The sequence below is a fragment of the Oxyura jamaicensis genome, chromosome 4 (genome assembly GCF_011077185.1).
Source record: "Oxyura jamaicensis isolate SHBP4307 breed ruddy duck chromosome 4, BPBGC_Ojam_1.0, whole genome shotgun sequence".
Classification (NCBI taxonomy): Eukaryota; Metazoa; Chordata; class Aves; order Anseriformes; family Anatidae; genus Oxyura; species Oxyura jamaicensis.
In genome coordinates, this window is record NC_048896.1 from 57,090,574 (window position 1) to 57,110,147 (window position 19,574).

The 19,574-nt window shown below is 40.1% G+C and overlaps 1 protein-coding gene across 1 annotated transcript in view; it reads left to right on the plus strand.

Moving 5' to 3' along the window:
- SLC7A11 (solute carrier family 7 member 11) overlaps positions 1–13,802 on the plus strand; it is a 66,412-nt gene extending 52,610 nt beyond the window's left edge. The window contains exons 8-12 of the mRNA XM_035325980.1: positions 336–439; positions 945–1,041; positions 3,983–4,132; positions 5,868–6,045; positions 11,389–13,802. Of these exons, the coding sequence (XP_035181871.1) occupies positions 336–439; positions 945–1,041; positions 3,983–4,132; positions 5,868–6,045; positions 11,389–11,456 (597 nt within the window). The 3' untranslated portion in view covers positions 11,457–13,802. The remainder of the gene's footprint in view (positions 1–335; positions 440–944; positions 1,042–3,982; positions 4,133–5,867; positions 6,046–11,388) is intronic.
- The last annotated feature ends 5,772 nt before the right edge of the window (positions 13,803–19,574 follow it).

The following is a 19,574-nucleotide window of genomic DNA, read 5'->3' on the forward strand; positions in this document are numbered from 1 at the left end:
TGCAGATCAGATTTTTGTCTGTTCAGACTGGGTCTTCTTTTTGTAGGCATAATAATCTGAAACGACATTAATCAAAGACTGGTTCTACCTCAATAGCTTTGCCTCAACTGGAGGCCTACCAGATACAGTCAGAAGTAAGAGTGGGAGACCTTATTGGCAGTAGTCCTGGTGCCACAAAAGGAGAGGTAACAAATGCACAGCACTAGTTTCAATGAGGGATGGAGAAAAGGATATAAATAAAAGTTACAGTACTTATTAATAATTGTTAATGAGATAAAATTGCTTTCACATTTTATGAGGGAAAAATCACTGTATGTTTCTCTCTCCTCTAACAGACCTTTGCTGAACGATTAATGGGAAACTTTTCATTAGCTGTACCAGTATTTGTTGCTCTCTCCTGCTTTGGATCTATGAATGGTGGCATTTTTGCTGTTTCCAGGTGAGCATATGCTGGTGTTACTGGGGGTGAAAGGCATGGGATATACATTGAAAGTAAGGAAGCAAGGGAAAGGGAGAAAAGGACTCATTCCCTTAGCAGGAAATCAAAAATGACTGTGATATTTATCAGGTATGGGATTCTTTTTTCCTTCTCACTTTGTTCCTGTTGAGTTTAGTGTCTTTGTTAAAACCCTTTGAATGGTTTGGCAATGGATCCCTCTGAGTGTAGCACTTAATTAATGGCTGCTTTGTTTCATGTGAAGGAGGAAAATTGGAGGGAAAATATTAACTACTTCTAAAGACTGATCATAGTGTAAGGTAAGAGGGGAGACACATCCAGAGACGACTTTGATTTCTGCATATGGGCTTCTCCTGCTACTCTTTGCATTCAGAATAGCTCAAACAAGCCTAAGAAGTGCTGCTGTGTTGTGTGACTTTCATGAGCTGCTTTGCCTAGTCACAGTAATGAGCACATTTAAAGTCTGTCCACATTTATTTCCCACCAGGATGTTCTTCGTTGCATCCCGTGAGGGTCACCTTCCGGAAATTCTCTCCATGATTCATGTCCGCAAGCACACTCCTCTGCCAGCTGTCATTGTTTTGGTAAATCATACAAACAAATGTTCCTGCACAAGAATTCATATTACAGGCTTGCTCTGGAGGATTCGAACAGGATTTGGGCACTGCTTGAGTCTCATTTATTAATGTATATGCAGGATTTGGGCAGGGCAGAGGACAGTAAAGAGAGGAAAGAGATTTGGGAGTTGTTCTTATTCTGTCATCTCCTCCTCACTATCTTGTCGGTAGCACTTCACTGCCTATCATTGCAACCTAATTCATGTCTTATTGCCCTTTATTTCTGAGAACCTGCTAGTGATGAGCTAGTTTGCCTTTCAGAGAAACAAATTCCACTTATACAAACAAACAAACAAAAAAGGGCTTCATTTAACTGGAAGTGCAGCTTAACACTGGCATCTGGGAGCACCCTAAAGGCTCATTATACCACCTTACAGTGAAAAATGCAAACAATTATGCACTAGGATAATGGGAGGGGAACCCTCAGCAGTGCAGTATAGTGGTGATTAAAAAATGAGAGAGTGTGTGCCTGGGCAACAGTCTGTGAATCGTCTGAGGATAAGAACCAGCATTATAGTCAAAATCCTATTACTGACTCCTAACATAGAGGCAGAGCTAAATGTTGGCCATGTCTTTGCATTGCAGGCTAATTTGTATAGTAAAATGTTAGGACAAAGTGTCAAAATACAGACCTCACACCGGAATGCATAGTGCCAGTAGATTTCCACTTAACTTGCAGACTTCATAACTGTGGGTGTTCAGCCCCTCTTTTGGGACCAATGACTGTAATGTATCTGGACAGACCTCTGCATCGGGGAGACTGCTAACCACAGTAGAAGACACGTGTGCATATATGAATGTACACTAATAAGATCAGTTGCTTATACTGGAATTTAAATAATCTTTTTTTTTTTTTTTTTTGCTAGAGATGCCTGTGAGCTCACTTGTGAAGTGCCAGCTAAAGTGTTGAATTTTATATGTGCCCATACAACTGTAGCATCCAAGTTTTGAAAGTTAGACAACATATTTATTATGAAAAGTTTTAATGGAATTCACTTTACTTAAACATTTACTTTGCATTTTATTTCTTTGCACTGAAGTATTCGTAACTTTTGGGTAAACTGCACTGACTTTTCTGTGAAATGAAATGTGCTAAATATATAAATATATTTCTGAAAAATGTCTTCTGCTCTTGCATCTGGTCACCAGTGCATTGATTTCCTTTTTAAAAAAAAGTCATATTCTCATCTGAAGATGGCTTTCATTCAGAGATTTTTATTTTTTTCTTTCCTCAGTGCATGTAGTGTAGTAGTGGGATGTATTCTGTATCAGTAGTCCACATTTTAGAATTTCCTGATTTTATTTCTCCACCAAGGTCTCTACACACTGTTCAAAAGGAAAAAGATCTTGTGGAGAAACTGAGTAAATGAGGGTGTACAGTGTTTGAGGCTTTCTAATACTAAATAAATAAAAATTAGCAATTGAGAAATTTGCTTATTACGTATTTCCTGATATTTGACAGATGTGTGTAACAACTCCAAGAAGCCATGCAGTCTTATTGTAACTCTATTTCATTTCTTTTATCCTTTTGGCCTTCACTGGCCATGGCTTTTTGTTGCATTTTCTTATAACTGAGATTTAGAACCTGTGGGTGCTAGGTCTATATAGAAGAATTCTTGCCCAATGTAATTCAGTGGTAAAATTTCCTTTGACCTTTACAGAGAAGGAGCTTGCTTAATATCTGTGTGTAAAGAACCAAGCTCTTTCTAAGTCATTAGAGGTTGGAAGCCGGAGACCCATATTTGAAGTATTGATCTTTCTGGTTCAAATCCATACGGCCTTCATTGCTTAAAAAAAAAAAAAAATAAAAAAAAAAGGAAAGAAGAGGCTGTGACTCCATATAACTAATACAACTTAGTTTTCTTTATATAAAGATTTAGCCCATCATAATAGAGCAGTTGCAGGTGATTTCACCTGTTGCCTCATTGTAAACCTAGAGAGGCTGGCACTGCTAGGACCTCCTGTTTCTCTGAACAATAGCACTGTAGGGAAGTTGATGGGTGCCTTCATTCCCAAATGCAAGGACTGTGTCATTGCAGGCATAAGGTGTCTCATATGGGAAACGTGGACTACACTGTACAGCTGTCCCAAGCTACAAATATTCTGGTTTTGTCCAGAGATTACACTGAAGCAGGTCCAAGTAGCATATACTAATCATCTAAGCCACACTCTATGTGTAAGCTTTGAGTTCCTTACAGAGACCTTGTATCTCAGAACACCTGTTTAATGAGGAAATGAATTTCTTCCAGTGTTGTCTCTCCTTCTTGCTCCTCCTGAGTGACAGCTAAATGCTTCTCTGCTTAGAAATGTTTGCATTTCTGATGTGCAGTAAGTCTGCACCCTGCGAGCCTAACAGGCATGCTGCAGATACGAGCTAGTGTCAGCGAGGTGCGCCCAGCTGGCACACAGTGCGTAGCTAACCCCTACCACCTCCTCTTTGCTGAGTTCCCCCATTGCAGACTGTGGGAATATAAGATTTTTTCCTCATCCACAACACACCTTGAATCCTGGTCATATGAAACTGCCTTCGTATGACTTGATGCAACCAAAATTTAGCTGCTTTTGTCATTTATATCAGTGATGAGAGAGCAGACGTGAGCTGGGCAGGTCCCATGAGAACAAGACACAGGGTGCACAAGTGTTGTGGTGATGCAGTGGGCTCTGTGCCTGTGTATTTGCCTGGGTCACAGGGGACAGTTAAGTATTGATCAAACGTGGTCTTAGGGGACAGTTAAGTATTGATCACACATCTGATTGCATGAGAATGGGAGGCTCAAAGTCTGTGGCCTTCACGTGTCTCCGGCTAAGGCTGTGTTGCTTGTCCCCATGGAAAGATTTGGCATCACTGCTGTAAAATAATCGAGATCAATCCATTAAAACCCTCTTACGCTCTGAATTTCTTTTGCAGCACCCTCTCACGATGATAATGTTATTCAACGGGGATCTCTACAGCCTCCTGAATTTCCTCAGTTTTGCCAGGTGGCTTTTTATTGGACTGGTAGTTGCTGGGTTGATTTATCTCAGATATAAACGTCCTGATATGCCTCGTCCTTTCAAGGTAACCTCCGCTCTCTGCTGTTTTACATGAATCCTTTTCCCTTGTATCTCATGTGTAGTCAGACAGCAAAGGAGCATTTTCTGAAGTAAAAAGCTAACCTCTTTTGAGAAAAACAAGCATTAATAGAAAATAGTATTTTATATTGAAGAGTCCCCTTGTGTTTTCCTGCAAGTTCTCCAGTGCTACCCTGACCGAGTTCTCTTTGGAAAGACAATTCTTGTGAATTCCCTGGTGGCTGTGGGGAAGCAACTGAGGTTGCTGTGTAGAAAGGAAGGTGTTTGCTCAGTTTTACCTGTCTGTCATGTTGAGGCAGTGTGATGCAAGCTAAGGTCTTTATACTCTTCAAAGCTGTACGAAAATACATCTAGTCCTGTGTGGTTGCACAAGCTTCAAACCCCAAATAGTAGGGACACGTGTGCCAACCTGACTTTCAGCTAGTCCTCAATTTAATCTTTATTTTGATAAAGGCTTGAATAATTTTGCCAAAAGAATTCAAGACCGTTATAAGCATTAAATTTTATCATTTGTTTCATTGTCTATCCAATATAGAATATTCCAGTGTGATGCAAAAATAAGTTGGTAGTGGATCTATTGTGATATATGGGATCCACAACTGAGCTGCAGACACAGTTACTGTGAAACCAGAAAGAAAATGATAGCAGTCTGGCATGTTGAACAATAGCTGCTTTGGCCTTGGTTCTGCCAATGGTCTTGTTTCTTGTAAGTAACACCTTACAAAGTAAGTTGTCCCATTGTGTGTACAGAAAGGTAATGTCTATCATGAAAAGAAAGTGGAGGATTCTAGCCCTATTTATTTATTTCCAATAAGCCTATTTTATAAAGAACTAAGACTGTGCATTGTTGCATTCTTGTAGGCATATCAGCAAATAAGGTCAACAGCACAACCCGTTTTGCTTTGATTAAGAAAAAAATGCTTTGACAGTGCACAAGAGCAACAGTAGTGTTTCAAGGCGTGAAAAGAAGAGAATAATCTCCAGGGAATTCTCCAGTTCTCCATTACACCAAACATCTCACAAGCTACACATATAGGCATTTCCCTGAGAGGTGCTGACACAGTGATTGCAGTGGCATTCTTGAAAATTGAGAGAATTAATTAGATATTGTTACTTTTTGGTACTTTCAACAGTGACACTGATAATGCTATCAGTCATACTGTCAGAAAGTGCTTTTTCAGTAGCTATCAGTTGCATAATGCTATCAAATATCTTTATCACAGGTCAAATGGGTGTTTAATTTGCTCTCTTCCTGCCAGATTTTGATTTTTACCTCAGGAAGAAAATCAATACGTTCTTAATAGTTTTAAAAGGGGACTTGAGCTCCTTGTTGTGTTTCAAAATGTTTTCTAATAGGTAATTATCAAAGAGGAAATCTTTACTGCAGTTAGTGCTGCTTACTTATCTACTGGAGGATTAGAGAAAGGACTTTTGTAATATAACATATTTACAGCCCTTATATTTTAAAGGATGTAAAACACTGTAGTGTTTTAGTGTGTAATTAAAAGACTTCTGTGGTGCTTACTGCATAGTACTCAACTTAGTTCAGTTCCTGCAGTCACTGGCAGTTTGTGTGCCTGTTCTGGATACCTGTATTTCTCCAGGGCTACCCTGTACTGCTGGGTTGTATCCAGTTTGCATTTCATGGAACACTGAATGCTATTGTCATTCAGCAGCAAGGTCAACGCAAAGTAATGGTTCTTTGTGTGGTTGTATTTCAGGTGCCTCTATTTATTCCAGCATTGTTTTCCTTCACCTGCCTCTTCATGGTTGCACTGTCACTTTACTCCGACCCAGTCAATACAGGGATTGGATTTGCAATAACCCTGACTGGAGTTCCTGCCTACTACCTCTTTATTGTATGGGACAAGAAGCCAAAGTGGTTCAGAAAGCTCCTAGGTAAGTCACTGTGGGGCTCCCCTCCTCCATCCTGACTCTGGGAACTTCTCAGGGCTCCCAGTGTTGTGAAATCCTTTTCATCGATCCCCTCGGCTGCTCTGCTTGGGGCATGACAACGCAAGTTTCTTTTTGGTGCATGCTATAGCGCTTGTCTGCCAGTTGCAATCAATGTCAGCTAACTAAACAGAGATGCTTACAGCAAGCCTATTCTTCAGCTAAAGACATTTGACTTCAAATACATGGATGCTTCTCTGCTTGATCCCTTCTTCCCTCCCACCCCGTCTGATTCCTTTTAAATCACTGATCTCCCTCTGTAACGCTTGAGAAAGTATTTCACTCCTAAGAGAGTTGGTTTGGAAATTTAAATGTCACAACTGTGATGAGAGAATAGGATGGACAGAATGGGCCCTGGTGGTACCACATGTGTGTAGACTACCGAGGAATATGTAGAATGGGACAGGCTTGGTCCGGTTTGATGGGGATGAACTGTCCTTAGTGATGACTTCCAACAAAATGACAGCAAAATATATCATGCCTGATGCACCTCTTTGGAAATCATTTCAGTGCTTTGTGAAAAACAACTTCCAAGTGATTTGGTTGTGGTATTTCACATCTGGAACACACTGAGAATCATTTTGATGCCATTTCTCAAAGTTTATAAAAGCATTTGTGAAAGTTCTGATGTGTTGGAGGAGGGTTACTGGGAGCATTTCAATTAGAAAGAAAGGATTGTAATTTATTATAGCACCCCCATTCTTCTTTTCTTTTTTTTGTTACTCAGCATACTAAGAGGTTACCAAGATGCAGATAGTTTTTAAAGAATGTAATAACAGAGGCAAAATATTTGAGGAGTAGCAAATAGTCTGTTAAACAAAACCAAAAGAAAATCTCTGCTGCAAAACAAAAACTCGACCCCTGAAAATTTTCACTTAAAAATAGCTTATTATGTATATATACTAGGTGCATATGCTGTTACATAGTACAGGTTCTCAATTGAAAATGTGTGTTGTCATTTGTGCTGCAGCATTAGGGGATGATTTAAAATGAGATGTTCACAGTAAAAGAATATCTGAGTATTTATGAATATATTATATGCTAACCAATTATATGGGTGTTTATATATATATATATATATAGTATATGTATTGATATCCTGCTTGTGGTAAGATCTGTGGATTTCTCTGTTAATTCATGCTGGGTAGTCCACAGACAATAAGGCAGAAAATTTTTACAGAAAAAGATGTTAGTTTAAGGCTAGGAAATTCTAGTCTATTTATTCTTATATCCATAAAGTTGTAAATTACATGAAATGTCCTGGGAATGGGTAGAAATTTCCAGTACAAATAAAAATTGACATGTCAAAAATACATTCTATTAAATTACTGTTATTTATCTGTTTGTAATTTCTCAGACAAATTGATATTTAGGGTCTAGGAAATTCTCCTTATCAAACCCAGGAGATTTTTAGCATTTTCTGTGGAGTCTCAGAGGTTTTGGAATGCCGTTACTTGAATCTGTGGCCACAGGATGCCAGTGTTGAACCGCATTACTTAGGTGAGAGGAAAAATGTTCTCTTTAAGGTAGACTGGGTATATGTGAAGCTCATTCTGCCAGCTGTGACAACGAAGGTAAATCTAGCCTTTCAGATAGCACAAAATTCTCCTCCTGGAAAGAAGGCCTGGTGCCTGTGTAATGTGCATGGACACGGTGCTGGCTCAGGGGGGAAGGCAGCAGATGCCTGTCAGTGGGTGAAACAGCTTGTTCGCTCTGCAATTATTATTATCAAAATAACAACAGTAATGACAGAAAAGCAATATTGACAGTTTTGGGGTGGAGTGGAGATATACTTGGTAAATAAATATATATATATATATTTTTCTTCAGAGTAAGCAATAAACATCCTGAATGTGTCGTTATTAAACTGGCATAATTTTTGGAGAGTTAAGGGTGCTCCGCTGTATAGTCCGAGAGCATTTTTCAAAGGCACTGAATGAGGCTGAATTCACTTAAGGTACCTCTGTGAGATATGGGAAGGAAAAGTCATGGGGCAGCGGCAAGCTTGTTATTCTAGCCTTGAAACAATGCACACTAGATGAGTGTAGGCATGAAAGAGTAATTCCAGACATGGGGTGAACAGACAACATGAAAAATGGGGTTGTAGTTTACCAAAGGTAGATTTTTCCCAGACTGACCGGGTAACTTTCTTTGTGAAGATAACTGATTTTTCTAGACAGATTGAAAATGCGATAGATCCGAAGTACTTAGACTTCAGCAGAGCATTTTTTTGTAGTACTGTGGGGGAGGAGGTCAGAGCAGGTTAGTCTGAAGGCAGCATCCTGCCAGCTAGGCTATGCCCAGGCTGCCCGTGGCATGGTTCCCTCTCTACCCATTTGCAAGGTCGCCTTGTCAGGGTGCACCTGACTTGTTCAGCTACCCCAGCACGATTTGGAACATGTTTCAAAACCACAGGGGTACAGACCAGCCCTGCTAAGACTTGTCTAGTTATGAAGGATAGGTTTTGTAAGGATCAGAGGAGCGGGATGCTGAGCAGCTGGAAGGAGTGGTGGACTCAAAGACGCAACCTGAAGATAAATAAGTACACTCATGGAAGGGATTTCAGGCTGGTTGCAATATCAGAGCTCCCCAGGAAATCCTCTCCAAAGCTGAACATCTTTGTTCTTTGGATAAGCACATTTTGACTGCCCTTAATGGTATTTACATTGCCCATTCTCCTTACCAAATTACTATATTGAACAAAAGATTACTTCACAGTTTGTGAGGTTAATAGGGTCTGGGTGGTGTTTTGCAGTGAGAATAACATTTTGTTCTTTTCCAAAGGAATTTTACTGTAGTGCCAAATGTGCTGGGACAAATCATTTTCAGCTAGTACAGGTTTCATTTGACCTCTGCTTGCTTGCTTTTTGTAGAACTAATGTGAAAATGGAAAAAGTCAAGTCTAGCATACCCTGCGAGGCAGATGAGTGTGTAAAAGGGTGGGCCACCGGCACCAGGACTCTTCCATTTGGACTTCTCAGTTGAAAACCTAACCTTAGATTCATGGTTTAAAAATCTCTATTTCTTTACAGTGGATTGAATTTGGGAGAATTTGGAATTGAATTTTGTTCTCTTTGTTGAGTTTGCAATGTTGCGATCCACAGGAAGTTTTCCCAGCATTATGCTGCCACAGATTTTATGTGCAGTCTTATATTTGTGCAGTAAATTACTGCTTTCTTTCCCAAGCTTTATGTGGTGCTTATAGAGCTACCAGATCAGGTTTTTTCTTTTGTAAAGGTTGTCCCCTGGGCCTTATTTACAGTGAATTCTACTCTTGAAAGGGAAAATTAGGGTTGAAAGTAGAAACAAATGGTGTCTTTACTCTCATGATATGTTGGCTCATTACAAACAGGAAGGTGCTCCTCAGAGCACACAATATAGACATACTGGCTGACAACAGATAGATTTTTTTTTTTTTTTTTTTGGGGGGGGGGGTAAGTACTTCTTACACTGTGAGTACTGCAACCACAAAAAGAGCCAAACAAGCAAGCCAGCCCCCCAGACTTGTCTGATTGCTCTTCTGTTTGCTTTGCTTGTGTTTCATCACAGTGCTGAGCAGAACTACTGTGAGGAGATGGGAGAGTGGCAGCTGCCTCCTGCGGCCGTGAGGGCAAGGCCTTGCTGCAGGGGCTCGGCCCTGTTAGTTGGACAGGATATTAAAATCGCAGCCGGCTCCTGAGATGCCTGGGCTCTCCCTCTGCTGCCGTGCCCTTTTTCCAAGAACTGTAACACCATAGCTCAGCTTGACAGAAAATCTCTTTTTCTTCTTATTCCTTTGCTTGTCTTCAAACCTGGGAGGGGTGGGACAGACGGGTGAGCCCCTGCTGGCTTTCTGCTGCTGACTTTCCTCCTGCCCTTCACCCCAGCTCTGCTCAGCCCAGATCTGAAGTCCCCGCTGAGGGCAGGGGAGGGAGATGGGAGGAAAATGCAGTCCCTGTTGACTCTCAGCTTCTCTGACCCCATCAGTTTGTAGTCTAAGGGCAGCCTGGCTTTGCACTGAACTGGTGACCTCCAGAGAGATGAGCAGAAGATGGTAGAGGCTGTTAGACAGAAGAGTAGGGAAGTAGTTCTGGTTCATGTCTTCAGAGAGTTGCACAGTTTTACCTTCCTCACTCTGCGCTAGCGTAGATGCTGACATGTAGTGCTAGACAAGGAAAACTATAACTTTATTTTACAATAATTCCTGCTATGAAGAAAGGCTGAGAGAGATGGGGATGTTCAGCCTGAGGAAGAGAAAGCTCTGGGGTGACCTTATGGCAGCTTTTCAATACTTAAAGGGGGCTTATAAAATAGATGGAGACCAACCTTTTCTTGGGCAGATAAATGATAGGAAAAGGGAGAATGGTTTTATAATAAAAGAGGAGATATTTAGATTAGATATTAGGAAATTCTTCACTCAGAGGGTGGTGAGGTGCTGGAACAGGTTGCCCAGAGAGGCTGTGGATGCCCCATCTGTGGAAGGTGTTCAAGGTAAGGCTGGATGAGGTCCTGAGCAACCTGGTCCAGTGACTGGCATCCCTGCCAAGGCAGGGGGTTGGAACTAGGTGGGCTTTAAGGTCCCTTCCAGCCCAAATCATTCTGTGATTTGATGAAAATACGTTACTTAGAAGAAAAAAAAAAGAAAGAAAAGAAGTGACAAGCAAAAGGAGAGGTAAAAGAATGCTCTTTTACTATTCAATATGTAATATGTAATTTTACTATTCAATATGTAATTCAACTGTGCCATTTATGAACTGGTTCTCTAAAAAGAAAACCATCAAAAACACAAGGTGGAAATACATGTCCAAAGTGACAAAGAACATAAAGTTGCTTCCTGTGTGTGACAGCCATAGACCTGTAAAGCATTGTAATCATTTCCTCTTTTCTTTTTTCACCTTTTTTTTTTTTTTTTTTTTGGTCAGGCAGATCTTGGCACAGCAGAATTAACTTGTTCAATGCCTTTTGGAGCTGTATTTCAGCATTATGACTTTGTTAAAACTAAGCAATTGTGGAGAGTAGTCATGCTTTAAGATGTTTTAAAAATACATGCATACATTTATTGAACAGGTTTATACTTTTATACCCTTCCAGTATTACTGTATATACATATCCTTGGATCAAAGACAAAGAAAACAGTTAAAACGACAAAAAAATAAGTCAGACATTTAAATGATACATGCACCAGATATATATAACTTGTGAACAGTATGTGGAAGCAGGTTGTGTATCAGATAAGATAATTTTCCTGGCTGCTTCTCCCCTTCTCCTGCCACCCCAAAATCTCCCATGTGCATGTTTCTATCTTTGCAGATAATGTAACTGAAACATTGCAAATCCTCTTGGAAGTCGTCCCGTCAGAGGAGGACCAGAAATCTTGATCTTAATCTACCTGAAAATGCAGCTTTTGGCTTGGTGTTTCATTTCAACCTGAGGAAGAGGGTAGGGAGATTTCTTCCCCTTCCTAATGTTCTGCAAACTGGAGGAACAAGTCACAGCTGAGATGGATACTGAGCGAGTCAGTTACCAGCACTGTATTTTATGATGTTGCAATTTTTTTATATGGACAGTTTATATGTAGAGAGCAAGAGGGAACCCATCTCTTTGCTATTTCTTTTGTTAGTGTCATATTTTAACAAAACATAGGTTCTTCAAACTAAGATTTTTGTTGCATTGCCACTGAAAATATGTTTAAACATTGTTTAAGTAATGGTCAGGTGTACTGTGAAGAATGTATCCTACTTGCTGTTCCAAGGAACCTACCTCTCACCCAAAAAGGTTGAGATAAAGCTGCTGAGTATCACTTAACAATGTTCTTCCAGTCACTGTCTGACCCTATTTTACTTTTGTCTTGCTGGGAGCACCAGCACATTGAGGCAGAAATACAGTGGTTTCTACTGCCTTTGTGGTGGCAAGTTCAAGGTTACTTCATTCCAGAGTTGTTATAACATAGCATAAAAGAGCATCTTCTGAGGATTAGTATTTCTACCAGTGAGACTGACAGATTTTAGCCTGGAGTCAGTAATTTCATACGTGTTAAAGTTTCTACCAGTCTATGACTATTTTTACCAATGTTTCTTTGTGTACATATGTATAGGAAGTACAGAAACTGAGTAATCGCCTTCAAGTCGGTCAGGTATTTGAATGCGACCTCCATTGCTGTATGAATATTTTCTATCTGGAAGTATATGGACCTGCAGTTATCAGTCAGGCATACACAGTTTTGAAGTTTTATATGATTGCTTGTGGTCAGCAGATGAATAATGGTCACTGGTTTTATAATCAGTGAGAATTTTGTATAGACACAGCAATAAATGCAATTCTCTTTTACAAATAAGGTATAAGGCAAGCTACAACAGATTTGTTGATCTGAGTAGGGTACACACCTGACCTGTGGGTTTTTTATTCAAGCACACTCCAATTAACTGGGCTTTGAAGCACCAAGGAACAGGTGCTCTGACATCTTTCTGGTTTTATCTCAGCTGAAACAGAGAAAAGCTATCAAAACTGATAAAATCAAACTAAATTGAAATTTCATCTGCAGAATGATGTTTGAGCTGAGAGTTGGCTCAAGTAGGAGTTGAACTTTTACCCTTTTTTAAGAGTAGTTTTAGATAAGGATTTTTTTAACGCTTAGAAATTCAGTTTTATATTAATCAAAGACTACTCAATCTTAAGACTAAGGTTTGTTATCACTATGTTAAGAATATAATGCTTAAATATTGAATGCACTACTTTTTGAGCTGTTTGCTATTAGCAAGTCATATGTTTCATGAAAATGTTTATGAAACTAAGCAGCATTATACTTCCTAAACTGGGAGGAAAGCACAAATAATAGCCAGACCACTACAGTAAAGGGAGACTGTGTGTTGTATATATGTTGTATATTTACAGAACATCTACCATTTTAAGGGTGTACAGTAAAGTATCTTAAAATTCTTAAATGGTTTTCTTTCTTGTATTCCTATGGTGGAATTTCCTAGAAGCAGGGAAATGGGAATAATTGAATATTTGGAAGAGTGGTAATTTAAGACAGAGAACAATTTGCAAACTATTTTTACTTCAGATGTTTTCTGTTTATGGTAACTTAAAGTGTTATTTGAAACTTCTCTTAGGCAAATGTTTTGAGCTAGATTTTTTTGTTGACAGTGCGTATATTTAATTAGTATTTACATGTGGGTCAGAAGCATGCTTCTGACGTCATCTCCTGCCAATCCAAGTTCCCCATACTTTGGCCTGTGTCATTGTGGAGCATCTCCAGCACACAAGCTACATTTCTCTTTGATGAAACAAATGGCATGACACTCTCCAGGAGCATGCCTAACACGCTGCTCACTACCCGATGTGGAGCGCGTGGGATCTCACCAGAGGGAAACCTCCTCAACACTGATGCTCTGAACAGTAGGTCTTCAGCACCACCTGGTCGATTCCACCTATTCACTCCTGTTGTGCCATATTACTTGAAAATTTAGACATAGCCAGTGTTAACGTGTAAAAATAAATGGGCTTTGTAAGTATAACTGAATGTTATTATTATTTTTTTTTTTGGCATCATGGACTTTAAAGTTTAGAAATGTTTCTGAAGTCTGACTGTATTTTACTAAGTTTATGTTCATGTAAGGGGTTAAATTGTCCCAAGGGAGATCCTATGACGCATTGATTGTGAAGTTGTATATTTTATGTAAAACAAAACAAAACTGCAAAATAAAAAACTAATTTTTTGAAAATGCACATGGATTCTAATTTCTGTTTCAGTTTCTTTAGCACATACAATCACAACACAAAATATTCTAATCAGATTGCCATTGTGTTATAAAAGTCAGTATCAAGGACTTTTATTACACCTGGAAGCAATGCATATCATCACAAAAGGAGTGAAAATAGGAAACAACTGTTTTTTAAAAGCATTGAGTTATTTTTTAAGACTTTTGAAAGTATTGTCATCACTGTCATAAAGGAAATTCATCTAGCATAATGGATAATTTTAATATATTTGTTCTTAATTAGGGCCTGAGGTGATACCAGTGAGGCTGCTTCTATGGAGAATTTTAACAGACCTTACATGTATTTTTTTTGTTTGTTTGCTTTTCTTGCACATCATGTCTTTTAATCAACTGGACTCTGTCGAACCATTGATTTCCTTGATTTTAGGTGGGTGCTGCTGTTTTTCTGTGAACTTACGGGTCTTCTGGAGTATAGGCAGAAATCTCACCAAAGGCAGCAGAAACGAACACTTTGAGAGCAGCAAATACCTACGAGGTTTAGTACAACATCGCTGAGAGACAAAGGTCAGCATCTGAAGCCTCAGGAGATGCTGACCTATCTGTATACCCCCTGATCTGGACTGCTGGGCATTCAGACACGTGGCATGGCCATGTCAGAGAGACATGTTCTGACTTCTGAAGCTCTCTCCCAGCTCTGTGTGGGGACAGTGGCCCACCTTTCCTACAGTGCCACGCGCTTCAGAGACATGGTGGCTGTCCCCTGCTGGCCCAGGGGGCTGCCCTGGCTTCTGAGGGGCTATCGGGCAGGGGCCAGATGCTCTCCTCTTGCTTCCAAGGCGACACAATCTGAGTTGTGCCTATTGCGTGAAACATTTCCAGAAGCACCTGCTAGAGTTTTACACAGGTGTTGTGCCCTTTTTGCATGGTTGTACTCTGGCAATGTTGGTACAAGGCAGAAGAGCCTGGGGTCTGTGACATGACGGGCAGCTGCCGAGGCCTTCAGGCCCCAGGCACAGCACTTTAATAACTGGTGCAGGGCTGGAAGGCAGCGAGACCCACCTAAACCCCAGCTAGGCCTGGTGGAGAGCACTGCATCCTTTAGCTACAATATAAGCTGCTAGGACAGCGTGAGGAGAACAGAAATGAGAAAATGTTGCAGTTAACTGAGAAGACTGGGCAGTTTAAATGTAGTTTGGGCTACACTGATCTTCTTAAAATCGCTTTCAGCATGGATTAATTTAGTCCCTTGTTGTTACTACAGGACAGCAATTATAGATGTTGAAAAAACTGCAATATGTACATATATACACACTTTTTGTGTGAAAACATTCAATATTTAAAAAAAATAATTAAAACCTATTTTTATAAACCCATCAAACATCTAATATCTCTTAGGATTTTGTGTACATAATATGTAGATCTATATATGCCAATATACGTATCTATATATAAATATATATATATGTCAATAACACATTTCAAGATACATTTTTATGAGAAAAGCTCTAAATACTTTTGGAAAGTCATTAAAAATGAAGCAACTGTCATAACTTTTATGCCACATTTTTGAGTTTTTGGTGTGTTTTTCACTATACATGAATTGTTGCTTATTTTTATTCTCATCTGTGTATAACAAAAGTTGCCTTTTAATGCTAATGCCCAGTAACAAAGGCATTTAATTAGTTTTGATATAAATCTGCAATATAAATTTGCATCTGATTGACATAATAAATTCAGGGCCAAGCTGGCTTAGAGGGAGACAAGCCTGAGAGAACTGAGCTGCCCAGGGCGCGATGCATCCCTTGCTACAACAGGACTTTTAGGTCAGGTCAGTGAGATGAACGGATCTCTGGAGTTGTTCATAGCATTATTTTTCTTAGAGAAGGAGTTGGGATGGCTGGTTTAGGCATGCTTAATATATCAAACAGCTGAGCTGGAGTCACATGAACCCAACGTTACTGCAGACAGCACAATACAATTATTAAAACATAACAAAACAATTGATACTGAGGATCACAATTCCCCCTGAAGAGTTACTTATTTCTTTCGATTCAAATTGCAATAGAAGTTTCTTTTGATTAGAACACACTGCATTTTTCAGATTTTCTAATTTGAATTAAAATCAAACTACACAGCTTTTCCTGAAAAAAGTTCATCTGTCTTCGGCTACGTAGCGGCTCAGATTTCAGTATTTCATGGAAATGTTTTTGGAACTAACTCTAGTATTTCAAGAGATATAATGACTTGGCTGAAAATATATGCTTCAGCTTTTTGATTTCAGAGGAAAATCAGCCTTCACTTGAGAATATGTTTCAAACATTCCAAAGAAAAGAAAAAAGTTATCCTATCCAATGGATAGGGTAGGATAGCTAATTGTGTTGATAAAACAAGATGCAATGAGATAAACAGGACTTTGGGTAAAGTTTAGTAACTCCAGAAGTTTCAGTTCAAGCATCAGGCATATTCTAGGATCCAGACAGATTTTGATGAATACAGGTCTTAGAAAAATGGGTGTTGATCTTTCTTCAGATGGAAGCAGATATTTCATTTTTTCCAAAATACATACCAAGCATTGTGTTTAATGACCAGCAGAGCACAGCCAGCTTGTACAGCAGAGCCTGCAGCAGAGCCCACCACACTGTAATCCCGTGCAAGAAGGGAAGGATGCAAATGACCAAGCTCAGTATTTTGAGCTCAGGAGGAAGCTGCTTGTTTTTATGCAAACCTCATCACTGCAGCAAGGGCCACCATCCTAAGAGAGTGCATCCGTGCCCATGCTTGGATCCCACGTGAGGTTCTGCAGTCTGCCCACAGCCTGGCCTTCCCCTGGCAGGACTGGTCCCCAGGAAGGCTGGTGCTGTCATGTGGAGGGGGCAGGGTTCGCATATCCCCATGTCCACACAGGAGCTCCTGTCTGCAGAACATGGTGGTTGATGGCATTGCATTTTTCCCCCTCTGACACCCCCAACTGTGTTATTTAGTTCTCTTGGTGGTAAGTCTGGAGTAATCCAGGAAGGTCTTCTTGCCTGAAATCCCTCCTGGTGACTTGCTAAGACTTGGCAAACTGATGTTGAACTTTCTGCTGGCGTTCAGACGCCTATATTTTTTTCCTTGCATGTTAGTCCATGTTTAATTTGATTTCTGCTATTGTCTTTTGCCAAGGAACTGCTGGGGAGCATGACTACAACTGACACACCAATTCAGCTTACATTTGCTTTCTTTTTTCTTTTCTATTCAAAGGAACTTTTGAAATATATTTTTGCTTGAAGTGCAAAGACCCAAATGGATAAAACACCTTTCTCAACAAAGGCTTGACTTTATCAAGACAGAGTTTGGATTCTCTTTAAATTCCTTGTAACAGCAATGTCTACAATGCTATGATCTAAACCAAAGCTTTGATATTTTCCAAATAAAGCGTTGGTGATGATCCAACATGGTTATAAAAGAACAGTGTCTAGGATGCGTTTTATACTTGCATGGCTCATTCTCTTTCCCACAATGTGAGCTACAGACCATTCCCACAGCTAAGCTTTTCTCCAGGCTTTTTTCTGCTTCCAGGAATTCACTCAGCTCTCCTCTGAAAGGGAAACCCCATCATCTGCTTTGTGGTGTACCTCACCATCCACTCACCATCCAGGGATGGTGCTTTGGAAGCTTATATGTGACTGCACCTTCAGACAGATGCCTTGCTGAGCCCAGGGCCTGCTCTGAGAGAGGGAAACTGGTTTCCTGAGCCTTAGGAAGTAACTCACTTTTGCAATCACCTGTTGGACTTGCAAAATTTTATAAAATTGTTACCTGGGGATTTTGTTTTTTTTTTCCTGCCTATTTGTTATGAGAGGTTTAAATTGTGTGGGCTAGTTTTCTAATTTTACCCCCTGCTATTGGCTCTGCCTCAAGAAAGCTATTTGATGCAGTTTTAGCTGCCAATATCTCTTCACCACTCAGTCATTACAGTGTAATTGGATCTAAAGTAGACATATAATTTGCTGCTAGCAATGCTGGCTTGTCTTAATTATGATATCCAGCTGATTTCTAATGATACTGATCAATGAATATGCATAGCATAGTAGGCAGACTTGTGCAGACGAATGACCAAGTCTTCACGAGAACCTGAGCTTTCATGGCACCAGTACGTCAAACCATTTAAAAGTACCAGGGCAGGATCTCAGGTTTAAAGCAGAGGGGTGCTTTAAAAAGACCTTGTGACACAGCCCAGGAAACCATGCACATATCCTGCGGTGTTCTGGACTGTGCCTCTGTATGTGTCCTGCTATCCTTGGCAAAATTTCTGGGAGAAAATTAGGAAAATTTATAGGTGTAATTACGACCTCCTAGGCAGATGATGATTCTTTGCATTTCCCCAGTGCTCTCTCCTGCATACACCCTGACTGAAGGTTACAAATAACATTTCACTGAAAGTATTTCCTTTTGGTGTCTCCTCTGCAAGCCAGTTTTTTGAGACATCTGTATTTAGTTTTAAGCTGGGTGCTATTCTTTCCCATCCACTTTCGATTTTTTTAAGCCTCATATTTTTCCTCATCTGAAAACTGTCATGTCATAGCCAACCAGTTTCCCAGGCTGTAACAGTGCTTTTAAAACCTCAAACTATCGCAAGCTGTGGTCACACGGGGATCAGAAGCCTGCAGGGCTGTCTGGACGTGTCCCTTTTTCTTTCCCTTTCCCTTTCGCTTTCCCTTTCCCTTTCTCTTTCCCTTTTCTTTTCCCTTTCCCTTTCCCTTTCCCTTTTCTTTTCCCTTTCCCTTTCCCTTTCCCTTTCCCTTTCCTTTTCTCTTTCCCTTTCCCTTTCCCTTTCCCTTTCCCTTTCCCTTTCCTTTTCTCTTTCCCTCTCCCTCTCCCTCTCCCTTTCCATGTTCAGCACAGTTCTGATTACCAGAAACCTGCAACAGGCAAAGAAGCTTCCAAAGGAGTTCGTGCTGTATTTTTACTTGACATACTGCACCGTGCAATTCAATATTCATAAATTACTTTTGGCTGCTGTTAGTATTTCACAGCTCTGTTTGCTAATTCATGCGCCAGATATATTTAAAATGAATCATTAAATGCCAGGAGATTTGATGCTTGTTCCACATGCAACAGCTCGCTATTGAACAAAACTCCAGCACTTTGTACTGATGCTAAACTCTAGCTACCTTTGATTTTATAATAAATATGAACGTCAGAAAGAGGCAGGATAAATCAGATCTTGTGCTGTCAACTTGGCAGAGGTGATTGATCACACCTTTCTGACAGCACTGCATTTAACTGCAAGTCTCATGCAGTTCGACTTTAGATCATACAAAGGCATCTGGATGATGAAAAGCGTGCTAGCTGAGAAGATAACATACAGTGCTGTACCAGTATCGTATTTATCCAGTGGTATGTGTACTCTAAAATGCTTCAGGCTGTAGCTCATGCTAATAATTAACTCTTGTGCTGAATCCACCTTGACCTATTTTTATTCTTCTACCCATACTTTAAACAGAAATTGTTTTCAAAGTCCTTCCCAAAATGGAAACGCAAAGCCTTTATCTAAAACAGACACATGTGGGAAATAAAATGCCTTGTCTCCGTGCTCACTGAGAGCTGCTGCTTTTAGGAATGAAATCCCTGTAAGGTTAGGTGGTCACCGGAACACTCCCCTTATTCCTGCTCTGGAAAAAAAATAAGGCCTTTGTCAAATGGGTATCTGAAACAACCTAGTCCTACAGATTTGGGTCTGATTTGTTGCTCCGTGGCTCTTGACAATGGATGTCTGCACCAAGGTCTGTACTT